The 19,216-nt window shown below is 47.7% G+C and overlaps 1 protein-coding gene across 2 annotated transcripts; it reads right to left on the reverse strand.

Annotated features, from left to right (window-relative positions):
- Window positions 1–9,337: 9,337 nt before the first annotated feature.
- pi4k2b (phosphatidylinositol 4-kinase type 2 beta) lies at window positions 9,338–16,653 on the reverse strand. 2 transcript variants are annotated; one of them, XM_084454286.1, is made up of 11 exons: window positions 16,478–16,653; window positions 13,605–13,756; window positions 13,276–13,356; window positions 12,783–12,902; window positions 12,480–12,611; window positions 12,058–12,211; window positions 11,591–11,652; window positions 11,144–11,246; window positions 10,403–10,536; window positions 9,878–9,937; window positions 9,338–9,591 (listed from the first exon to the last, which is right to left on the reverse strand). In XM_084454286.1, the coding sequence occupies exons 1-11, from the start codon at window positions 16,551–16,553 to the stop codon at window positions 9,418–9,420; spliced, it is 1,248 nt and encodes a 415-aa protein (XP_084310412.1). In that variant the 5' UTR covers window positions 16,554–16,653; the 3' UTR covers window positions 9,338–9,417. The 2 variants fall into 2 exon arrangements, with proteins under 2 accessions (XP_084310412.1, XP_084310411.1); XM_084454285.1 differs by having other exon boundaries at window positions 16,244–16,653.
- Window positions 16,654–19,216: the final 2,563 nt, after the last annotated feature.

Below are 19,216 nucleotides of genomic sequence, written 5' to 3' on the forward strand. Positions count from 1 at the left end.
CCTTGCGGTTTTGCTTAGGACTGAATGGAAGAAGACAACACGTAACCTAAAAGAATAACACAACTAGGCTATCTAGATTGCTAGAGCGATTTCACTTAAGTTAATTTCGCCATGAAAAATAAAAATCAGTGTCCGTTTTTCTTGTCCCCAATATGTTCCATACTGTCTTTGTCTGTTAGGCGTAGAAGTCGCCTGAAAAGTGTCAACATCCAGCGAACATCAAGACAAACAATGCAAAATAACACAAATATAAATTAATAGATATAAAATACAAAGTTGTCATCCACTGCCAGAGTTGTCAATCATTCGTAGAGAAACAGCTTAAGATGACCCCCTCAAAGACTGACTTGACCCACAGATGGTCAAATTATTAGAGGTTGGCCAAAGGAAAGCGTTATTCATCACCTACCCTGTTTCGCTCCTCGTCCATTCAGTCGTGAGCTCGCAGAAGTAGGTGGACTTGGCCAACTTTCCTCGGCGCGTTCTCGAACTCTCTGCTCGCTCAAAGACAAGGCGCGCTCCCCGGACTACAAATGGTTCACGTTCACCATCTGGTGGACCATCACGATACGTTTTTATATATATATATATATATGCACTCGAGTATATACGTATGTGTAACATTTTACAGCTTGCACTCATCGTTGCCTAGCCTACACTATTATAATAATCAGTTAGTAAAAGCAGCCACTGAAAAATAGCAGTTTACGTTGGTGTTGCAGTTCTGTCCGTCTGAGTCATTGGTTCAAGGATACGCTGGAGGGGTGAGTTGTGTTGGGTATCATGGTTGAAGCGGACTGTTCTTTCACATGTGTAGCGCGAGCAGAGACTGAGAACAACCCATTCGAAGTCAAAGGAGAGAGCAGGAGGGTGAAAGGGTAAGAGACATCCCACACAAGGCTGGGCTGAGGGTAACACGTCTGCACCCCTGCATGTCAAAACACAGTGGGACAAAACTGACTCATCCCAATGTGAGTTCTCAAGAACAAAATTAATTTATTAATAGAACAATACTGTCCCCAGGTGAGTTTAACATTTATAAATGACTTGACATCAATAAATTGTATATAAATAGAAAAGCTGTAGGCCTATGTGCTGGGAAGGACCTAGCTCCGGTCTCACCAAGAACAAGAGTTCAAAGTAAAACAAAAATAAACAGCAGATAACACCTCTCCGGGTTGTTGTTGTTGTTGTTGTTGTTGTTGTTGAATTACTAATATTCTAAAAAGGGAAGCATTCACTGATTCACTGATGAGATTCAGATACAGTGAAGGATCAGATGATAACAATAGAATCAACCCAGCCAACATTATCGTAGAACAAACATGGTTTCATTGAATATAGAAATACAACTATTTGTAATATCTGATTAGTAATGACATTACAACAACACATACTCTACGCTGATGTAGCCTACATTCTATACAACACATTACAGCTCAGGGAAATATAGTTCTCTGCAATTGTACCTCGCAGGTGCAGAGTGTCAGACACATTACTGACTGTCTCACATGTAACACTCCCAAATATCCCCTCCTGAATCTTAACAGAAATCACACTCTTATCAAATATACCAGTGTGAGGCAGGTGAATGATCAACACGGGCACTGATTCTGTCCTGAAGACGTCACAGCTCCGTTTTACAGGGTGTGCTGCCCTCAGGTGGACAGAGAGAGACTCACACTACATAGGAGAGGAGGAGACATCTCTACACCCGATGACCCAACACTACTGTCAACTGTAGGTCGAAAACTCCTTTGTTGTGGTTAGAGTGTGTCTGAGAGGGATATCTTCTTGGTGTCTACATGACACAGGGACACTGAAGTGTAACTACGAACCCTGAACCCAGGGTAGAGAGGCGCAGTGAACGTGGAGTGGAGTGCAGGAGGGTACATGTGTGAGAGGAGACACTGTAGAAGCTGTACCAGCTGACCAGTCCAGATACACTCCTACTCTGTTGGGCCTGGAAGTGGGAGCACGTATAACAGTCTCTCTCATAGGATGATAGGCAGAGTAACTGTCATTAGAGCATTCTAGACTCCAGGGGCCTCATAAAACACTGCGCAGAATCCAAAAGTGTGCGTGAGCACAAAACACGAAAATGGCGTGCGCAGAAAAAATAGATTTATAATACTGTGTGCATGCACACCTACACCCAATTTCCCATCCACATCCGCGCCACTGTGATTAGATTAGAATATTAATAGTGGGGTCCAACCCTTACTAAAGCTTAGGTAACACTTCATATTAAGGTCCTATTATTACGCATTAGTTACTAGGTAATAAAGTCCGATAAGATGCTTATTACCATTAATATGTGTTAATAATACATATATGTGTTAATAATAGCATTATAAATATTTACTGTTAGATTATAAGACATTTAGACGCTTGTTTAGCAGTTTATGAACTGCTAAGGCACTGTTCTGATTTTAGATCATAGCTGCGAAATGCATAGTAGCTTGCATAATAACTGCATAATTAACAGATAATAAGTATGTACAGTATAAGAAACTAATTAGGCTTTTATTAATGTTCATACCCAGACAGCAATCCGATCAGGGCCATATACAGGCCAGATCTGGCACTTGGGGCTTAATTCCGGCCCATATATGGCCCAGATCTGCTTGCTATCTGGTAAGCAGTCCATAAACTGTTAACACGCTTCTTATAAATGCCTCATAATCTAACAAAAAATGTGTCTATAATGCTATTATTACACTTATAAATGTCTCATTAACACATAGGCCTATTAATGCTAACAAGCATCTATCAGCACCCTATTACCTATTAACTAATGCTTAATATGAGGACCTTAGTGTTAACAAAGCATATTCACACAATAGTCACTGGTGTTACTGGTTGTACCAGTAAAAATAGGTCATACCAGTGACGGCAACAAAATGCCTCACATGAAATAATGAGATAAATGAGAAAATGTCAACATTTGAAAAGAGACAGCAGGCATGTGCCTTTCTTGACAGTTCTTCAGGAAGTAGGTCGTAGGAAGGAGGAAGTGTTGTAAAAAGTTTTTGATCTTATCTTGATTAGTATCTTGCCGATCTCCTGCACTTTCATGCCCCAGCTAGAGAGCTGAGATCCTCTAATCAGCTGCTGCTGGCTGTCCCAAAGACTCTGCTGAAGACTAGAGGTGACCGAGCCGAGAGCGTAGAGATGTTTAAGTCTTCTTTAAAGACTCACCTGTTCTCCCAGGTCTTCAACTCAGGTTGAGCTGGACACCCAATGGCCCCTGTATAACTGTATTTTATATTGCTTATTGTCTATTGTGTATGGTGTATTGTAGTGTTCTGTTGCGTGCTGTGTGTTTTGTTGCTCTGAAGCTGTACAGCACTTTGGTCAACCTCGGTTGTTTTAAATGTGCTTTATAAATAAAATTTGAGTTGAATTGAGTGAGTTGATCTTTTTCAGAATAGGGATTTTTGTTAAGCAGTAACACCAATGACATGACACCAGGGGACAGTTCTTTACATTTTATTATTTATAATATTTAGTTGGTATTTTATTTTTTTATGCTATTCACTTAATGTATGTGATAGGGGTGTATACATTATTGCATTTAGAATTGGAGATAAATATATTTTTAAAACTCAAAATATGCCCCTTAACCTCCATACATGAGGGAGGACAAGCACTTTGATGATTAAAAACACATATTTCCCAATTCATGGCTCAAATAGGTATAATTGTTCAAAGAACATTTTACTTCATGAAAATATATACATTAAATGTGACTACAAAGTTTGTTTAAAGTGTATACTACTTTCTACAAAGTCTGGGGACAGAAAAGTCGGCGTTTCTGTAGAATGACTCCATTATGAAACTGTGGCAGGTGTGAGACTGAGGCGTTGAAAACAGCATCAGTTTAAAGACAATTTGTCCTATTGTTCACCTTATTTATGAGAATGACATAACTGACTGAAAGTATTAGGTAGAATGTGGGCTAGGTCACTTGGTTACGAGTGTTGGTGGCTTTCAACAGGGTTTAGTATTACTAATTAAACCCAGCGGTTTGTTTGTCCTTGTGATCAACAAACTCATTTCTATATTGTACAGATACAATTAAATTCCTGATTAAACTGTAGAACATATTTGAGAGGTTATTTTGTAAAAACATATCACCTTTATCGTAAGATGGGTACGCATGGGTCAGAGCTGCCGGGAAAGAGGGAGGTCTTTGTTCTTACTGTGGGGAACCTCAAGGGTGGCTGAGCAGCATTTGGCATCACTTTGAGAAATAACATCAGTGCTAATTACAGCAAACCAGCGTACCTTCAAATTTCAGTTACAAGCAGAAAACCACCCAGACCCACCCATGAGCAAGACCTTAAAGAGAGGAAGGCTAGTGTGTGGAGCTCCAACCTCCCCTGACCAATGAGGAGCTCCAACCTCCCCTGACCAATGAGGAGCTCCAACCTCCCCTGACCAATGAGGAGCTCCAACCTCCCCTGACCAATGAGGAGCTCCAACCTCCCCTGACCAATGAGGAACTCCAACCTCCCCTGACCAATGAGGAGCTCCAACCTCCCCTGACCAATGAGGAGCTCCAACCTCCCCTGACCAATGAGGAACTCCAACCTCCCCTGACCAATCAAGCTCAGCTTCTTCTCCTGTATGGCTGTGAATGCTAGACCCACAAGCCCACCCTGCAGAAGTCCCATGACGGCTGCTACACTAGAATGCTGTGTGCAGTACTTAACATCAACAAGAACAAGCATGTTACCAACAAGCATTTGTTTGGGGGGACACCAAGGGTGAGTGAGAAAATAGCAGCCAGGAGAATGAGGCTGGCAGATCACTGCCAGAGACACCAGGAGCTGCCAGCAAACTGATGCTGTGGAGCCAACACACGGGTGTTAATCACGAGGGCGTCCCACACTAACATACGTGGACGTACTAAAGAAAGACGCAGGAGTAGAAAGTAGCGGCGAGCTGCCAGATGTACGGAGGATCGTGACGACTGGACGCGCCGATGAAGGGTTCGCCCCAGAGAGAAAATGGTGGAATACTGCATTTAAATAAAGCAAAACTATCATATTCAGAAATGTATTCAAGAATACAAAGATATTTTACCCAGAATGCAGGGGGAGCTGAGCTGGATAACCTCTGACCTGGAAGTGGTCTTCACTTATGCCAAAACCCAGGGTGTTCATTGGAAGACGCATGAGGACCACAGTCTGTGGCACCACCTCGACGTAGCTCACACACACACACACACACACACACACACACACACACACACACACACACACACACACACACACACACACACACACACACACACACACACACACACACACACATTCCAGATGCACGCAGTACAGGTCAAACCTGGCTCAGACATAAAGTAGCCTAGTCAACTTAAGTCTAGTGCCACATTCACATTTCAAAGTCTCAAAACAGTCAAAACACTCCATATTTGACACAGCTATTTTCCATGTTGGCATCAGTGTCTGAGTGCAGTTGTGCGTGTGTGAGTCTTATAGCTGACAAGGCCTCTCCTAGAGGTGTCAGAGTCACCACTGACTGAGCGATGCCATCTCCCCTCACACACTCACACCCTCTCATTCTCACCCTCTCTGTCACTCACACACGCGCACGCACACACGCACACGCACAAACTTTCTCTCTCTTCCCAGGTTGTTTGTCTAAGTCTCTAGACCAGGTCTTCATGCTGGACTCCTCAGCCAGCGTCTCCCAGGACAACCGCCGCCTGTCCAAAGCCTTCGTCAGAACCGTCGTCTCCCAAGTTCGACCTCGACCTCACACGGCGCAATGTCGTCCACAATGTCGTCGTCTTGGTTACTTCGCCACGGCGGCGGCGGAGCTCGGGGGACAACAGGATCACGCTGCCGATTGGCCCGGACTCTCCAGCCAACCGCAGGGCCTGTTGTCGAGGATAGCAGGACGTGGCAGGATGTTGCTCCTGGTGCCGTCTTATGAGCAGCCAAAGCTCTAGGTGCTGATCTAGGATCAGATTTACCACCAAAACCAACCTCCACTATAATGAGGTGGGAATAATATCTGGGCTCCTTCCAGCAAAGTCTTTGAGAGACACTTTGCCATGGTAACCGAGTGATATGTCATCACACATGCGAGAGCACACCTTTGGTTGAGATCTCTCGGTACGCACTTTGTTTTGAAACCTGCCGAAGTGTCCATCTGTCATCCCTCGCTCATTTCCATTCCTCCGCTCCATCCCTTCATCTCTCACCAGATGTGTGAGCGCCAGCCCACCTGTGTGTGCCTGACCCTCGCCTGAACGGAGGAGTGTGTGTGTGTGCACATCGTGGTTACAGCTGCTGTGTGTGTGTCAGGGCTGGGGTGGAGCGCACTGCGAGAACAGTGTGTGTGTGTGTGTGTGTGTGTGTGTGTGTGTGTGTGTGTGACGGAAGTCTTGGCTGTCCCAGATGATCTGAAACTCTGTGTGTGTGTCAATTCCTCCCTATAGAAGCCTATCTATCTAGCAGCTCCATCAGCAAATAACATGAGTTACAATCTTGGTCGAGCAGCAATTAATTAATTTTGCAAACACACAGCCTCAGCTTACATGCACATTTCCAGCGTGTGTTGCTAGCTGTCGTTGCTCTGACTACTGTCAGGTCTCTAATCTGCTCCTCTGTCCTTGCAGGATTAGGACCGGGGCTTTGTGGCCAAAACACTTCCACAGTGTTACCTTGGCAACAGAAGACACCTGCAGCTGGAGGAGGGGATGGTTACCGGCCAAAGACTGAACACAGGACACACACACATACACCATACTCACAATACTCAAGACTTGTTCTGAATAGGTCAAAACCAACCCTGGACTACTGTAACAGTGTGTGTCTCTCTAAAAAATATCGATCAGACAGCTGCAGCTGATTCAGAACGCTGCTGCTCGAGTCCTCACTAAGACTAAGAAAGTGGATCACATCACTCCAGTTCTGAGGTCCTTACACTGGCTTCCTGTCTGTCAAATAATTAACTTTAAAATACTGCTGTTGGTTTATAAAGCACTGAATGGTTTAGGGCCAAAATATATTTCTGATCTGCTGCTAAGTTATGAACCATCCAGACCTCTCAGGTCGTCTGGCACAGGCCTGCTTTCTCTCCCCAGAGTTAAAACAAAACATGGAATAGCAGCGTTCAGTTTTTATGCTCCACATATCTGGAACAAACTTCCAGAAAACTGCAGGTCTGCTGCAACTCTCAGTTCTTTTAAATCAAGACTGAAGACTTTTCTTTTCGTCACTTTTTATTAAATCAAATAATTATTTATTCATACACTGCACTGTAACTTTTATTCCTGTATTTTATTTTTCCTGCATTGTTTTAAATGTTCGTTTTATATGACATTTAATGTTGCACCTTGTCTTGAAGCTTTTAATGTCTCATGTAAAGCACTTTGAATTGCCTTGTTGCTGAAATAAACAAATAAATAAAATAAATAAACTTGCCTTGCCTTGGACACCATATGTTGTAAATATTTAATAAAAGTGCATCCTCTGCTAGCTTTCTACAAAAATTGGTGTGGTACTTCCCTTTCGTGTACAAAAAATGACGGTGTGGTACTTCCCCTTTCCTGTCCTTCCACTGTGGTTATCAACTGTCAGACAAACACATTTCCATAACAGGTGCGCGCCTACGCATACGAGAGAAAGTACATCTATTAAGTACAGTTCACAGGGACATGCAGTCAGTCATCATTCAAACAGGTTCTTAAAATAGTCATCACACAATCATTACTGGCTTCAGCTCAGCAGACCTGTATTCAAATTCACTGTTTCAATTGGATTTCTGAAGGGTTCTTACATGATCATGTCTTTGTTGTCTTTCTGAAGCACTGGGTTTGACATGAGGGTCTGGTTTCTCTGACAGAAGAAAACTAATCATCCTCCCTGCCCTCACTGGAGGTCATCTCTGATCAAACACGCCTGGATAGGTGAGAACAAGTGTTCCTCCACACAGCTGTTGACAATCCTGTTATCTCAAATCAGTGACAAGATGGCCGGCCTGGAACAAACAGGCCCATACAATGGAGAAGCTTAATGAATGTGATTTTCTGTCCCAGACTATAGGCTTTACCCATGACTGGGAAAACCGTCCCAGTGTCAAGATCCCAGACACACAAATAGGTTTTGCCGCATGACTGAAACTCATCTGCAGTGTGATATTGAAAACAAGCAGGTTAGGCCATGGCAACAGAGACATACAGGACTAGATATGGGGCACCTGTTCTGAGATGACCAGAGACCAAATAAAAAAGTTCATGTTTGTAGGAATAACACACGTACGCCACGTTGATAATTAACCAATCCCAAAGGTATTTATTTAATTTCAGCACTTTTGAAATATACAATTCTACGTATACAATCATTCAGCAGGAGTAAAAAGTTCCAAGATGCATACATAAGAAAAACCAAACAGCGTCGAGAGCCAGTGTGCTAACAGGTCCGTGGACAGTTATCTTACATATTGTGAGGTGGGGGGTGGGGTTGTTGTTGAAGTCACCGCCCCCCCCCCCCCCCCTCCACGGTGGCAGAGTAGCGAGCTGTCCTCCGCCAGCCGTCAGATCACACCGTCACTCTACAAATACATTCATCTTTTCCTTTATATATTTATTTATCAAAACGCCACTTTCATCGCCATTTCCCCCTTCGCATCGGAAATGTCTCGGAGCAAAAGATCTAGAGGAGAGAGATGTCGACTGTAAACGCCGCAGCTACATTCAAGCAGTGGATTCTCCCTGCGCTTCGTCCAGTTCACAACTTCAAGTTACTCTTAGTCGCGGAAAAAAAAAAAAACGTAAAGAAAAGGTTTTGGCAGTAGTGAGAGCTGAAGACACGGAGGGCTTCTGTGTGACCCGTTAGATGTGATGGAGCTGGATGGTGAACGTGTGTGTGTGTGTATGTGTGGGTGTGTGTGTGGGCTCGGATTTTTTCCGCCTTCTCAAATTTGACTTCCTCTCCTCATCTCCCATTCATACTGATAATACAGCTCATATACCAGGGATCATACGCTGCTGTTCGTCAGTCGTAACACGCAAGCCCCCAGGAGAGGAAACCACTATTGAGATCCGGCCAGCGTAGAGAGCTTGAGTGGGTTGAAGAAATAAGAACCCCGCCCACCCCTCTGTCAAACAATTAACACCCGTGTCTGTGGAGACGCCGTCTTCTTCCCTACCCCCAGGTGAGTCACCATGGCAACGCCCCTCTCTCTCTCCAGCTCTCTCTTCCCAGAGAGAGCTTCTTCTTCCTCCCTCCACCCCCTCCCCCTCTTTCTCTGTCTCTACCAAAAGGAGGAGGGCCTTGTGGTGTCTGGGTGAAGGTCGTCCTCTCCTCACCCCACCCTCCTCTGGCGGTGGAAGGTCCGGACGAAGGCTGCCTCCTCCTCCTCCTCCTCCCTCCCTCCAGGTCGTCACCAGGAGGAGAAGAAGGGCCTCTTGCAGTGGAAGGTCTGGGTGAAGGCGTTGCCCAGCGTGACCACGCGGCCCTGGCCGCCGGAGCGGCTCCTCTCCACCACCACCCGGGGCATCTGGACCAGCTGGATGGGGCTGCGGCCGTCCTTCAGGGCCTGGCTCAGGTTCAGGATCTGGGGGTGGGAGGGGAGAGAGGGTGGGAGGGGAGAGAGGGTGGAGGGAGAGACGAGGGGGGGAGGGGGGGGGGGGGAGAAGGAAGGGGGAGAGAGACAGAGAATGGAGGGGGAGAGGATGGAGGGAGAGAGGGAGAGCAGGAGGGAGATTGAGTGAGAGAAAGGCGGGGAGTGAATCTAGACTTTTTCTCTTTTTTTTTTTACATTTGAAGAGCAGGGATTGGTGAACGTATTGGTCACTCTGGAGTCAACGTGATGAGTTAAAGAGAGAGAGGCGGTTACTCACCTGTCCCCGCATGACAGACATCTGTCTCTCGAACATGGTATTATCAAACCCTTTGTCGGTCTGGAGGAGAGAGAGGAGAGAGAGAGAGAGAGAGAGAGAGAGAGAGAGGATTAGACAGACGGTTTGGGGGGATGCTTAAGGGCTTTCTCTTTCAAAACCTTCTAGCGAGGAAATGTGGCAAGGTAGTGACAGATACTCTGCTGGGTGACAAAAGTGCCGTGACATTTCTTCTGCTTTTCACATGTTTTCAAGAAAAGGAGAGAGACGGTGGGGATAGAGAAAGAGAGAAAGAGAGAGAGAGAAAGAGAGAAAGAGAGAGAAAGGAAGTGATGAGAGACAGAGAAATGAGCGAAAGAGTCAAGACAGAGATAAATATAGACAGGAAGTCTAGACAGAAATGAAGCTCAAGGAAGTTAGACGAGAGGGAGAGGGAGAGAGAGAGAGGGAGAGAGAGAGAGAGAGAGGGAGAGAGACATGGAGCCATCCACAGAGAGGCAGACAGGACAAACGGAGGTGTGTGGCTACCCTGAACATCTCGTAGAGGTCCTCACAGAGGTCCTGGACAAAGTTCATGTCGGAGATGCGTGAGAGCACCAGCTCCCTGGTCTCCTGGGAGAACGCCACCTTGGCCTGGGGCAGCCACGCCCAGTGGAAGGGGTCTGAGACGGAGGGAGGAGGCAAGGAGAGAGAGGGAGGAGAGAAGGTAAGGGGAGGAGAGAGACGAGAGGAGGAGAGGAGAAGAGAGCGGTGGGGAGGAGAGGAGAATGGAGAGGTGAGGGGAGGACAGGAGAGGAGGGGAGAGAAGGGGAGGAGAGAAAAGAGAAGAGGAGAGAAAAAAAATCAATATCCTCATATCACAACACTCTCACACACAGCTATCTCATTCTTCTAGCTCTGTCCTGAGCAGTTTATAATGCTGTTCTACTATTACTACTTCTATTCCTCCAGCTAGCCTGCTTCAGAGCTGTAAAAGAGCTTCCTACAGACTCTCAGTAGAATAGTCTAGAACCGCTCCTAATGACTTGATGTAGTTGGATAACAGTGACTATACTGGTGTGTGTGTGTGTGTGTGTGTGTGTGTGTTTTTTCTATACACATGACGTAGGCTACTGTGTCCTTTTGACCTGTCATTGTCATCATCTTGCCAACTAGGCACTTATGTATCCTGACTGACTCCTAATGTCTGACGGCATTGATAGTGTTTGTGTCCTTAGGATTTCTGTTTGAAATTATTCAAGTGTGTGTGTGTGTGTGTGTGTGTCTTACATGCTCTCCACTCGTCTGGGTGCTTAAAGGGGAAGGCCAGGCCGTTGTCTATGGCGGCTATTTTGATGGCCGAGTCTGTGGATTCTGTCCACTCAGTGTCCTGCTGGAGAAGACACACACACACGCACACACACGCACACAGAGGTTGAGTACATCTGGTCGAAAGGACCGATGATTAAAGAGGCAATTTATGACTGAATAAAACTAAAGTCCAGTGATTTGTTTTCAGTCTTATGCAATATTGTGGGTGTGGATGTGGAGCCAGAGTGGGACTCCGTGCTCTCAAAGTACAAAAGGCCACAGGCACCTGTGTGCGTGTGTGTACGCGCATGCCTGTGAGTGTGTGCGCATAAGTCTGACATCAGCATTACTCATGTGTGCACACTCACTCACGCACACGCGCACACACACAGTGGCCTATGGCCGCCAGCGCCACAGCACTCTCACCTTCTCTGCCTCTTCTCTGCCTCCCTTCTCATACTTGATCAACCAGTTGTCGTTCCCTCTGTCTGTCACCGGGAAGGAGAGAGAGAGAGAGAGAGAGAAAGAGAAAGAGAGAGAGAGAAAGGAATAGAGAGTAGTGTTAATTGTCATGTGGGAAGAGAGTCAGAGACGCGAGGCTGATTGTGTGGCGTGGGTGGAAGGATCTGGGAGACAGGCGCTGTGGAAAGCAGGTCACCCAGACAGACGTCCGTCCCAGGGGGGGGGAAGGTAGACGACGCGACACAAAGAGAGGAGGCGTCCCAGAACGCTCCCCCCCGGGGCCGCGCTACGTGTGCGCTGCCTTTTGGAACCGTTATGTCACAACAGCGCCGTGTGCCTCTAAGGGCAAAAGGGCTTTGAGAAATCTGTACATACAGACACACCCCTCCCCCCTCTCTCTCTCTCTCTCTCTCACACACACACACACACACCTGTGTTCCTGATAATGTAATCCAGCACTACCAGCCTCTCGAACTGAGACTGCAGCTGCTTCCTCATGTTCTCCGCCAGCGGCTCTGCCTCCAACCGCCTCAGCCAATAGTCTGCTTCGTGGTAACCCTCCACGAACAACTGGAACGAGCCCACCTGACAATGACAGAAAAAGGACATACGTGTCAGGGTTATGTAAATAAAAGCACTGGAACGCTGTAACTTGTACATTTGTATTTTGGAATTGAGTATTAAGAGTTTATGTGTAGCATAACCGGCAGCAACATTTCACTGTGACTGTACACCGTACATTACATGTGACGAATAAAATAATCTTGAATCTTGCACGTGGACATATTGTAACACAACCACATGAATTGGGGACTCTTATCCTGTGTGTGTGTGCGTGTGTGTGTGTGTTTACCTTGGGCGGCAGGCCCACCCTGTGGAAACGCCGGCCCACCTTGGGGACCTTCTCTAAGGCATACTTCTTCCCTCTGGACTTGGCTCTGTCGATGGCGTTGTAGTGGAACGTCTCGCTGGCCAGGAACACCACCTGACACACACACACACACACACACACACACACACACACACACACACACACACACACACACCATTTCCTTTCAATTGTGACAAAATGTAAGCCTCGACACAAAAAACATGCACACAGACAAAAATATACAGACACACACACACGCACGGATACACACACACACACACCTACCTTGGTTTTGGGCACCACTCCCAGGCCCAGCTTGCTGTCCACTAGGGAGGCGGCGGCCTCAGAGAGGTAACCCTGGTTGGGTATCAGGCAGCCCCTTCCGAAACAACAGGGACAGCACAGCTACGGACAGAGAGAGGGAGGGGGAGGGTGTCCATTAGAGGAAGAGTTATTTCCTTGAGTTGGGTTCTCCTTGGTTTAGAGGAAGGAGAGTAGGAGGCAGATACATAAATAAACAAACAGGTGGCAAGTGAGTCAGAGATGGAGAGAGAGAGAGAGAGAGAGAGAGAGAGAGAGAGAGAGAGAGAGAGAGAGAGAGAGAAAAGAGTGACAGAGTGATAGAAAGTGAGAGGGTGGGAGAGAGAAAGAGCGAGAGAAGGGCAGAGTGGGATAAAAAAAAGAGTCGGAAAGATGCAGAGAGAGAGAAAGAGAGAAAGGAGGAGAGAGAGAGAGGGAGGCGCAGAGAGAGCGGGGGAGAGAAAGAGAGATAGGGTACCTTGTGAAAGTATTTGGTCCATTTGGGGTTCAGGTGACCGTAAGGCTCCTCGGACTTTGGTTTGAAAACGCCAATGATTTTCTGAGGGAGGGAGGGAGAGAGAGAGAGAGAGAGAGAGAGAGAGACAGGGAGGGAGAGAGAGAAGCATGTCTGGATGGTTAGCCTGATCTGTTTACAGATGGACAGAAAACGCTCCAGGAGGGAGAAGATAAAACATCAAACAGATATTATCCAGGGAGCTGAAGAGAGACACATTAAATGATCAGATCGTACACAAGGCAAACAAGCTGTCCCCTCTTTCCCAAGTCCCATCCCTCCTTCCTCCTCACCCCTTTGGTGTCTTTGACAAAGTAGCTCCCGCTGGAGCCCTGGGAGATCCTCTCGGGGAAGACTCCGCCCTCGATGGCCTGCTCCGCCCGCTGGACGATGTCAGCAAACTCGGGGTCATCGGGGAAATGGTTGAAATCTCCACTGTTGTTACCTGGAGCAAGGGAGAGGGAGAGAGAGACAGCGAGGGGGAGAGAGAGAGAGAGGGAGAGAGAGGGAGAGAGAGAGGAGGGAGAGATAGAGAGGGAGGGAGGGAGTGAGGGAGAGAGATATAGAGAGGGAGGGAGAGATAGATAGTGGGAGAGAGAGAGAGAGGGGGAGAGAGAGAGAGAGAGAGGAAGGGAGAGAGGGGGGAGAGCGAGAGAGACATGTTGTAATGTGTAATAATTGGCAATGCAAGCTAATAACAATATGCTGCTTACTCTCACAAACACACACACACACACACACACACACACACACACACACACACACACACACACACACACACACACACACACACACACACACACACACACACACACACACACACACACACACACACACACACACACACACACACACACACACACACACGGAGCGTATGCTCTAATCAGATGACCCTTCCTCCGGGGAGTGGACCAGTCAGATGAGGACAATAACACTGCTCCATATGTCCCCGGGCAGACACACTGACTCACAGAGATGGAGGGAGGGGGAGATGGAGGGAGGGAGAGAGATGGAGGAAGAGATGACCTCAGTCATACTTATAGCCCCATAGCCTTGGGTGGGAGAGGGAGGGAAGCAGCGATGGAGGGAGGGGCTGGTACAGTAATCAGGGTTGTGTGGCTCGTCTTGGCCGGGGCTCCTTCTTAAAAGAGGTTGCAATCTATATGTGACTTCCTGGTAAAATAAAGGTTCAATAAATCCAATTTAAAAAAAAAAAGGGGCGTGTTAGCATTTAGCAAGGCCTCCCTTGGCCTATTGAGTTCCTATTACTGCCACACACTGCGGGGTCTGGAGCAGGTTTCAGTGCACCCAGAGCTCCAGGCTAATTCAGTTGAACCAGACATCTGGACCAGAGGCCATCTGTGAGCTAGCTGGTAGCCTCTGTTGCAAGGCCAGACAACGCCCCCCTCCCCTCCGTACATAAAGAGGTGTGTGTGCGTGTGTGTGCGGTGTTTCGAGTCCATTAGCAAGCTGACCACAGCCGGGATGAGAAGGATGTTAAATATGTATAAGTCCAGCTTACAGACACACACACGGTAGCCTACACCACTCTACCAATCACTAATCCTGGACACAGGCAGACATGAGGAAGGCAGGGAGAGAGGGAGGGAGGGAGGTAGGGAGACAAGGAAAGAGAGTGTATGTGTGTTTAAGTGCATGAGAGAAAGAGAGAAGAAGAATGGGAAGGAAGATAAGCCTAAGATAGCCTACTGCTAAGCAACAATGAAGTTACTGTATTCAACATCTTTCGTCATCACTAAAGCCTATATTATATCTTGCACATATCCGTTATCTTCTGGGACTAAATAAATGTGACACACACACACACCGACCTTATCCAACGTAGACCTGGATACACAACACCTTTCTGAACTGACTTTTGGGAGACAGAGTGTGTGTGTGTGTGTGCGTGTTCACATACAGGTGTTTGCAATGGGAAGCCAACACCTGCAGTGGAGAGCGGTCTATCTGTGCCCTAGATCAGTGACCCTGTTAGAGGAGCAGCTCTTTCCTCCACGCTCTCCTTGGGGTCTGGCTGCCCTACATGATAGGGAAGGTGAACCACACTTTTATGAAGGAGATGGACGGAGAGAGAGAGAGAGAGAGAGCGAGAGAGAGAGAGGATAGAAACTTGGGTCCATTTTGCCCTTCAGCCTGACTTAAAAGTTGTGTGTTGAAACGCCGCACAACGCTGAACAGAGATCGAGGGGGAGAGACAGAGGGAGGAGGAGGAGGGAGGTGTACTGATTTCCAATTAAAATAAAAAAAACTGAACGTGCAGTTTCCATGGAGACGGCCAGATCTCATTCTCCTTCACTACCTTTCGTCTTTTCCCTTTTTTTAGTTCCCCAACATGTGGTCGGTAAGGCCTACAATCTTGCCTTTATACAAAGAACTGCAGATTAGAAAATGCGTAGCCAACTGTTCCAAGTTCCAAAGTAATGTTGGAAGAAAACTTATGACTCTCTCGTGTTTTTAAGCATGCGACGAGACAAAGAGAAGTCACGTATTAGGTGACTTCCCGACAACCTCAGCTTGATTCTCAGCACTGGCAGCATCCGTGGCAGCGGCCCTGCCCGCGGGGTCCTGCCTACAGGTAGGCGACCTTTGACCCATTTTCACCCTAGTGCCAGAAACATTATCAGTTGGCATTACATCACCTCACCTGGGCCCAAAGTAGACAAAACATTATCAGTTAGCATTACATCACCTCACCTGGGCCCAAAGTAGACAAACATTATCAGTTGGCATTACATCACCTCACCTGGGCCCAAAGTAGACACCAGTCCTGGATAGAAGTACTGTTACACTGCCCAATCAACCAAGGTGTGTTCTTTAGACAGCCAACTATCATGGGGATACGGACTCTCTTTGTTAACTAGGCTAGCTAGCCTACATTTCTAACGTGAGTGCCATGGTGAATGTCAGCTACCTGGGGAGGCTAAGTTCTCAGATGAGGAACTGTGTCTGTTCCGCCGCGACCGCTTCTCTCCCGCCAGGCAGGGCAACAACAGCGCCTCTTCCTCGGAGCCGTCCGTCTCCAGCTCGGTCAGAACGCTCTCGCGAGAGCCCGATAACCGAACGGCGACTCCCGGGTTCGCCCCGAAACCGGCCCGGTTCTTGTCGAACAGCAGCAACACCGACTGGGACTCGAGAAAGTTCTCACCGGATACCGCCGCGTCCACCGGCGTGATGTCCGCCGCCGCCACCGCCGGCTCGTCCGGGTCGCATTCGGACATCATTGTCGGTCACTTGTTCGAAGAGGGGGATAGAGAGAAATATGAATTGTTGTTGCTACAAAGCACCGGCTGTTCACTTTCACCGCTCCATAGTTTCCCGTGTGTCCCTCGTTCTTTCACAGACAGGCTACCGAGCATCCGTTTATCAGAGAGCCGAACGTCCACATCATCCGACGAACGTTATAACCGTCTTCCTCCTCTGCAACTGCGCATGCGTACAGTATACCGAACAACCCAGCTGATCACTTTTAAAGAGACAAGGCACATTTATTTAATCAAATGAAACGCCGTAGTTCGAGTTACTTAACTAGGAACAAGATAACTGTCGCCTAACTAACTAACTAACTAACTAACTAACTAACTAACTAACTAACTAACTTACTAACTAACTAACTAACTAACTAACAAATTAATAAATAAATAAATAAATAAAAACTAACAAATAAATAAATATGTATAGTATTTACTTGATGCTGTTTATGTAAACATATATGCATGTATAATTAAATTGGAAGACCAGCATAGTTATCCCGAAGCGTGTTTTAGGCACATATGAATTGTGATTTCTGTGAACCTTGATTGAGTGTGCTTTGTGGAATGAAACATTTTTTACGAGCCCTACCATCTGTACCACAGAGAGGATGTCTTTTAGCCACAAGGTGGGGCTAGTGCTTCATATACACACGACCCTATAACGCTTCACAGTCTACTGTATCCTCTCCCTTGAGACGTACCTTTATCTATTCCTTTCCTAGCTCTCTCTTTTGATCACACCAACACGCACGGATTTTTGTGTGTGCAGTAAGTCTTGCGTACCCTTATGCATTATCACTGCCTGAGTGTGCATATGTATAAATATATTAGGGAAAACAATTCTACTCTTTAAGCATTGTTTTATTTCATTGTTTGTTTTTTTTGCCTATGTGAGGGGAAGGCCTCACGTTAGCATTCCATCATACATGGTACCCATATCTCTTGCACATATGAGAAAATAAAGATGGTTGTGTTCTACACTACATGAGTTGGGTGTAAAGACCTTTCTATCTCGTCGTCTCCCCCCTATAATGATCAGTTGAAGCTCTGTGCTCTGGTGATGTGGTTTTGGTGGATCGACTGGGGCGCACTATCACGCACATGTGCCAACAAGCCTGTGTGTGAGTGAGTGAGAGGGAGAGAGGGAGGGGGGGAGGGAGAGAGAGAGAGGGGAGAGAGGGAGAGAGAGAGAGATGGTTTTCCCCGACACACACACTCACGCTTTCATCGTTTCTTCTCATTTTCTCCTCTCATTGGGGGATTGTGGAGACACAGGAAGGTTCATTTTATTCTCCTCTATCAATCACACCCAGCACCCTCTGTCTTTGTCTTTCATTCTGACCCCCCCTTTCTCTCTCTCCCTCCCTCTCCCTCTCTCCCCTATCCCTCCTTCACTCTCTCCCCTTCTCTGCCACTCTTCTGCCTCATCTCTCCTCTCCCTCTCTCCAATGATCCTCTCTCATATATCTCTCTCTTCTCTCTCTCTCTCATTCTCTCTCTCTCACTAATGGTGGACCGTAGTTAAAACACATGCAAATGAGCTGCTAGACAGCTGGTATCACATGAGTCATGTGATCTGTCAAGGTGGGGGTTGGAGAGTTGAAAGAGGGATGGAGGGAGGATGAAGGAGGGATGGGGGGGCGAGGGATGAGAAAGAGGCGGGGGGGGGAGGAGGGGGGTCTGGGTTCAAAGACACAGGGAAGAAACAGAGGGTTGCCTCCCCCCTCCACCCTTCAACTGGAGTAATCCCCTCCTTCCCACATCCTCCCCTCCTCTCCGCCTCCTCTCCTCTCTCCCCACTCGCTCCTTCTGTCTGTCACTTTATCTTCTCTTCTGTGCCCCCCCCACCCCCCATCCCTCCTCCCGGCTCTCTCGCTCCCTGCTGCCTCCCTCGCTCTCTCCTCCCTCCTTTCTGCCTCTCCCTCTCCATCTATCTCTTTCTCCAGCGTCAAGGACAAGCACCTGAGCAGAGCCATACCGGGTGTGACACGCTGTATCGACACAGACAGTACACGAGGGAGGGGAGCAGTAAGACGATGTACGCGTGTGTGTGTGTGTGTGTGTGTGAGTGTGTGTAAGTGTGTGTGTGTGTAATCCTTGTGCCTAACCGTCCATAGGGTGACAGGCCCCTGCAGCGGTTCAAGGCACCCAGCAGACACACAGCGCGTGTGTGTATGTGTGTGTGTGTGTGTCTGTGCCAGCTCTGTCTCTGTCTCATTCTAGCGCTCCATTCCAGCAGACTACGCTGGCATGAGACGTGGGCTAGCCTGCCAACAACCGCCTCCCCCTCCCTGTCTTCCAGCCTCTCTCCTCTCCTCCCTCCCTCCTCCTCCCCTCCCTGTCTTCCAACCTCTCTCCTCTCCTCCCTCCCTCCTCCTCCCCTCCCTGTCTTCCAGCCTCTCTCCTCTCCTCCCTCCTCCTCCCCTCCCTGTCTTCCAGCCTCTCTCCTCTCCTCCCTTCCTCCTCCTCCCCTCCCTGTCTTCCAACCTCTATCCTCTCCTCCCTCCCTCCTCCCCCCCCCCTGTCTTCCAACCTCTATCCTCTCCTCCCTCCCTCCTCCTCCCCTCCCTGTCTTCCAACCTCTATCCTCTCCTCCCTCCCTCCTCCTCCCCTCCCTGTCTTTCAGCCTCTCT

Source organism: Borostomias antarcticus (assembly GCF_949987555.1).
Source record: "Borostomias antarcticus genome assembly, chromosome: 20".
Lineage (NCBI taxonomy): Eukaryota > Metazoa > Chordata > Actinopteri > Stomiiformes > Stomiidae > Borostomias > Borostomias antarcticus.

What these genes read in the sequence shown, in the direction of transcription:
- pi4k2b (XM_084454285.1), bottom strand. Translation starts at nt 16,553, where the DNA reads ATGATGTCCGAATGCGACCCGGACGAGCCGGCGGTGGCGGCGGCGGAC. An exon ending in GCAGAGAAGAGGCAGAGAAG is followed by an intron (nt 11,247 to 11,590) that starts GTGAGAGTGCTG and finishes TGTCTTCTCCAG; the next exon opens with CAGGACACTGAGTGGACAGA. An exon ending in ACCTCTACGAGATGTTCAGG is followed by an intron (nt 9,938 to 10,402) that starts GTAGCCACACAC and finishes TCTCTCCTCCAG; the next exon opens with ACCGACAAAGGGTTTGATAA.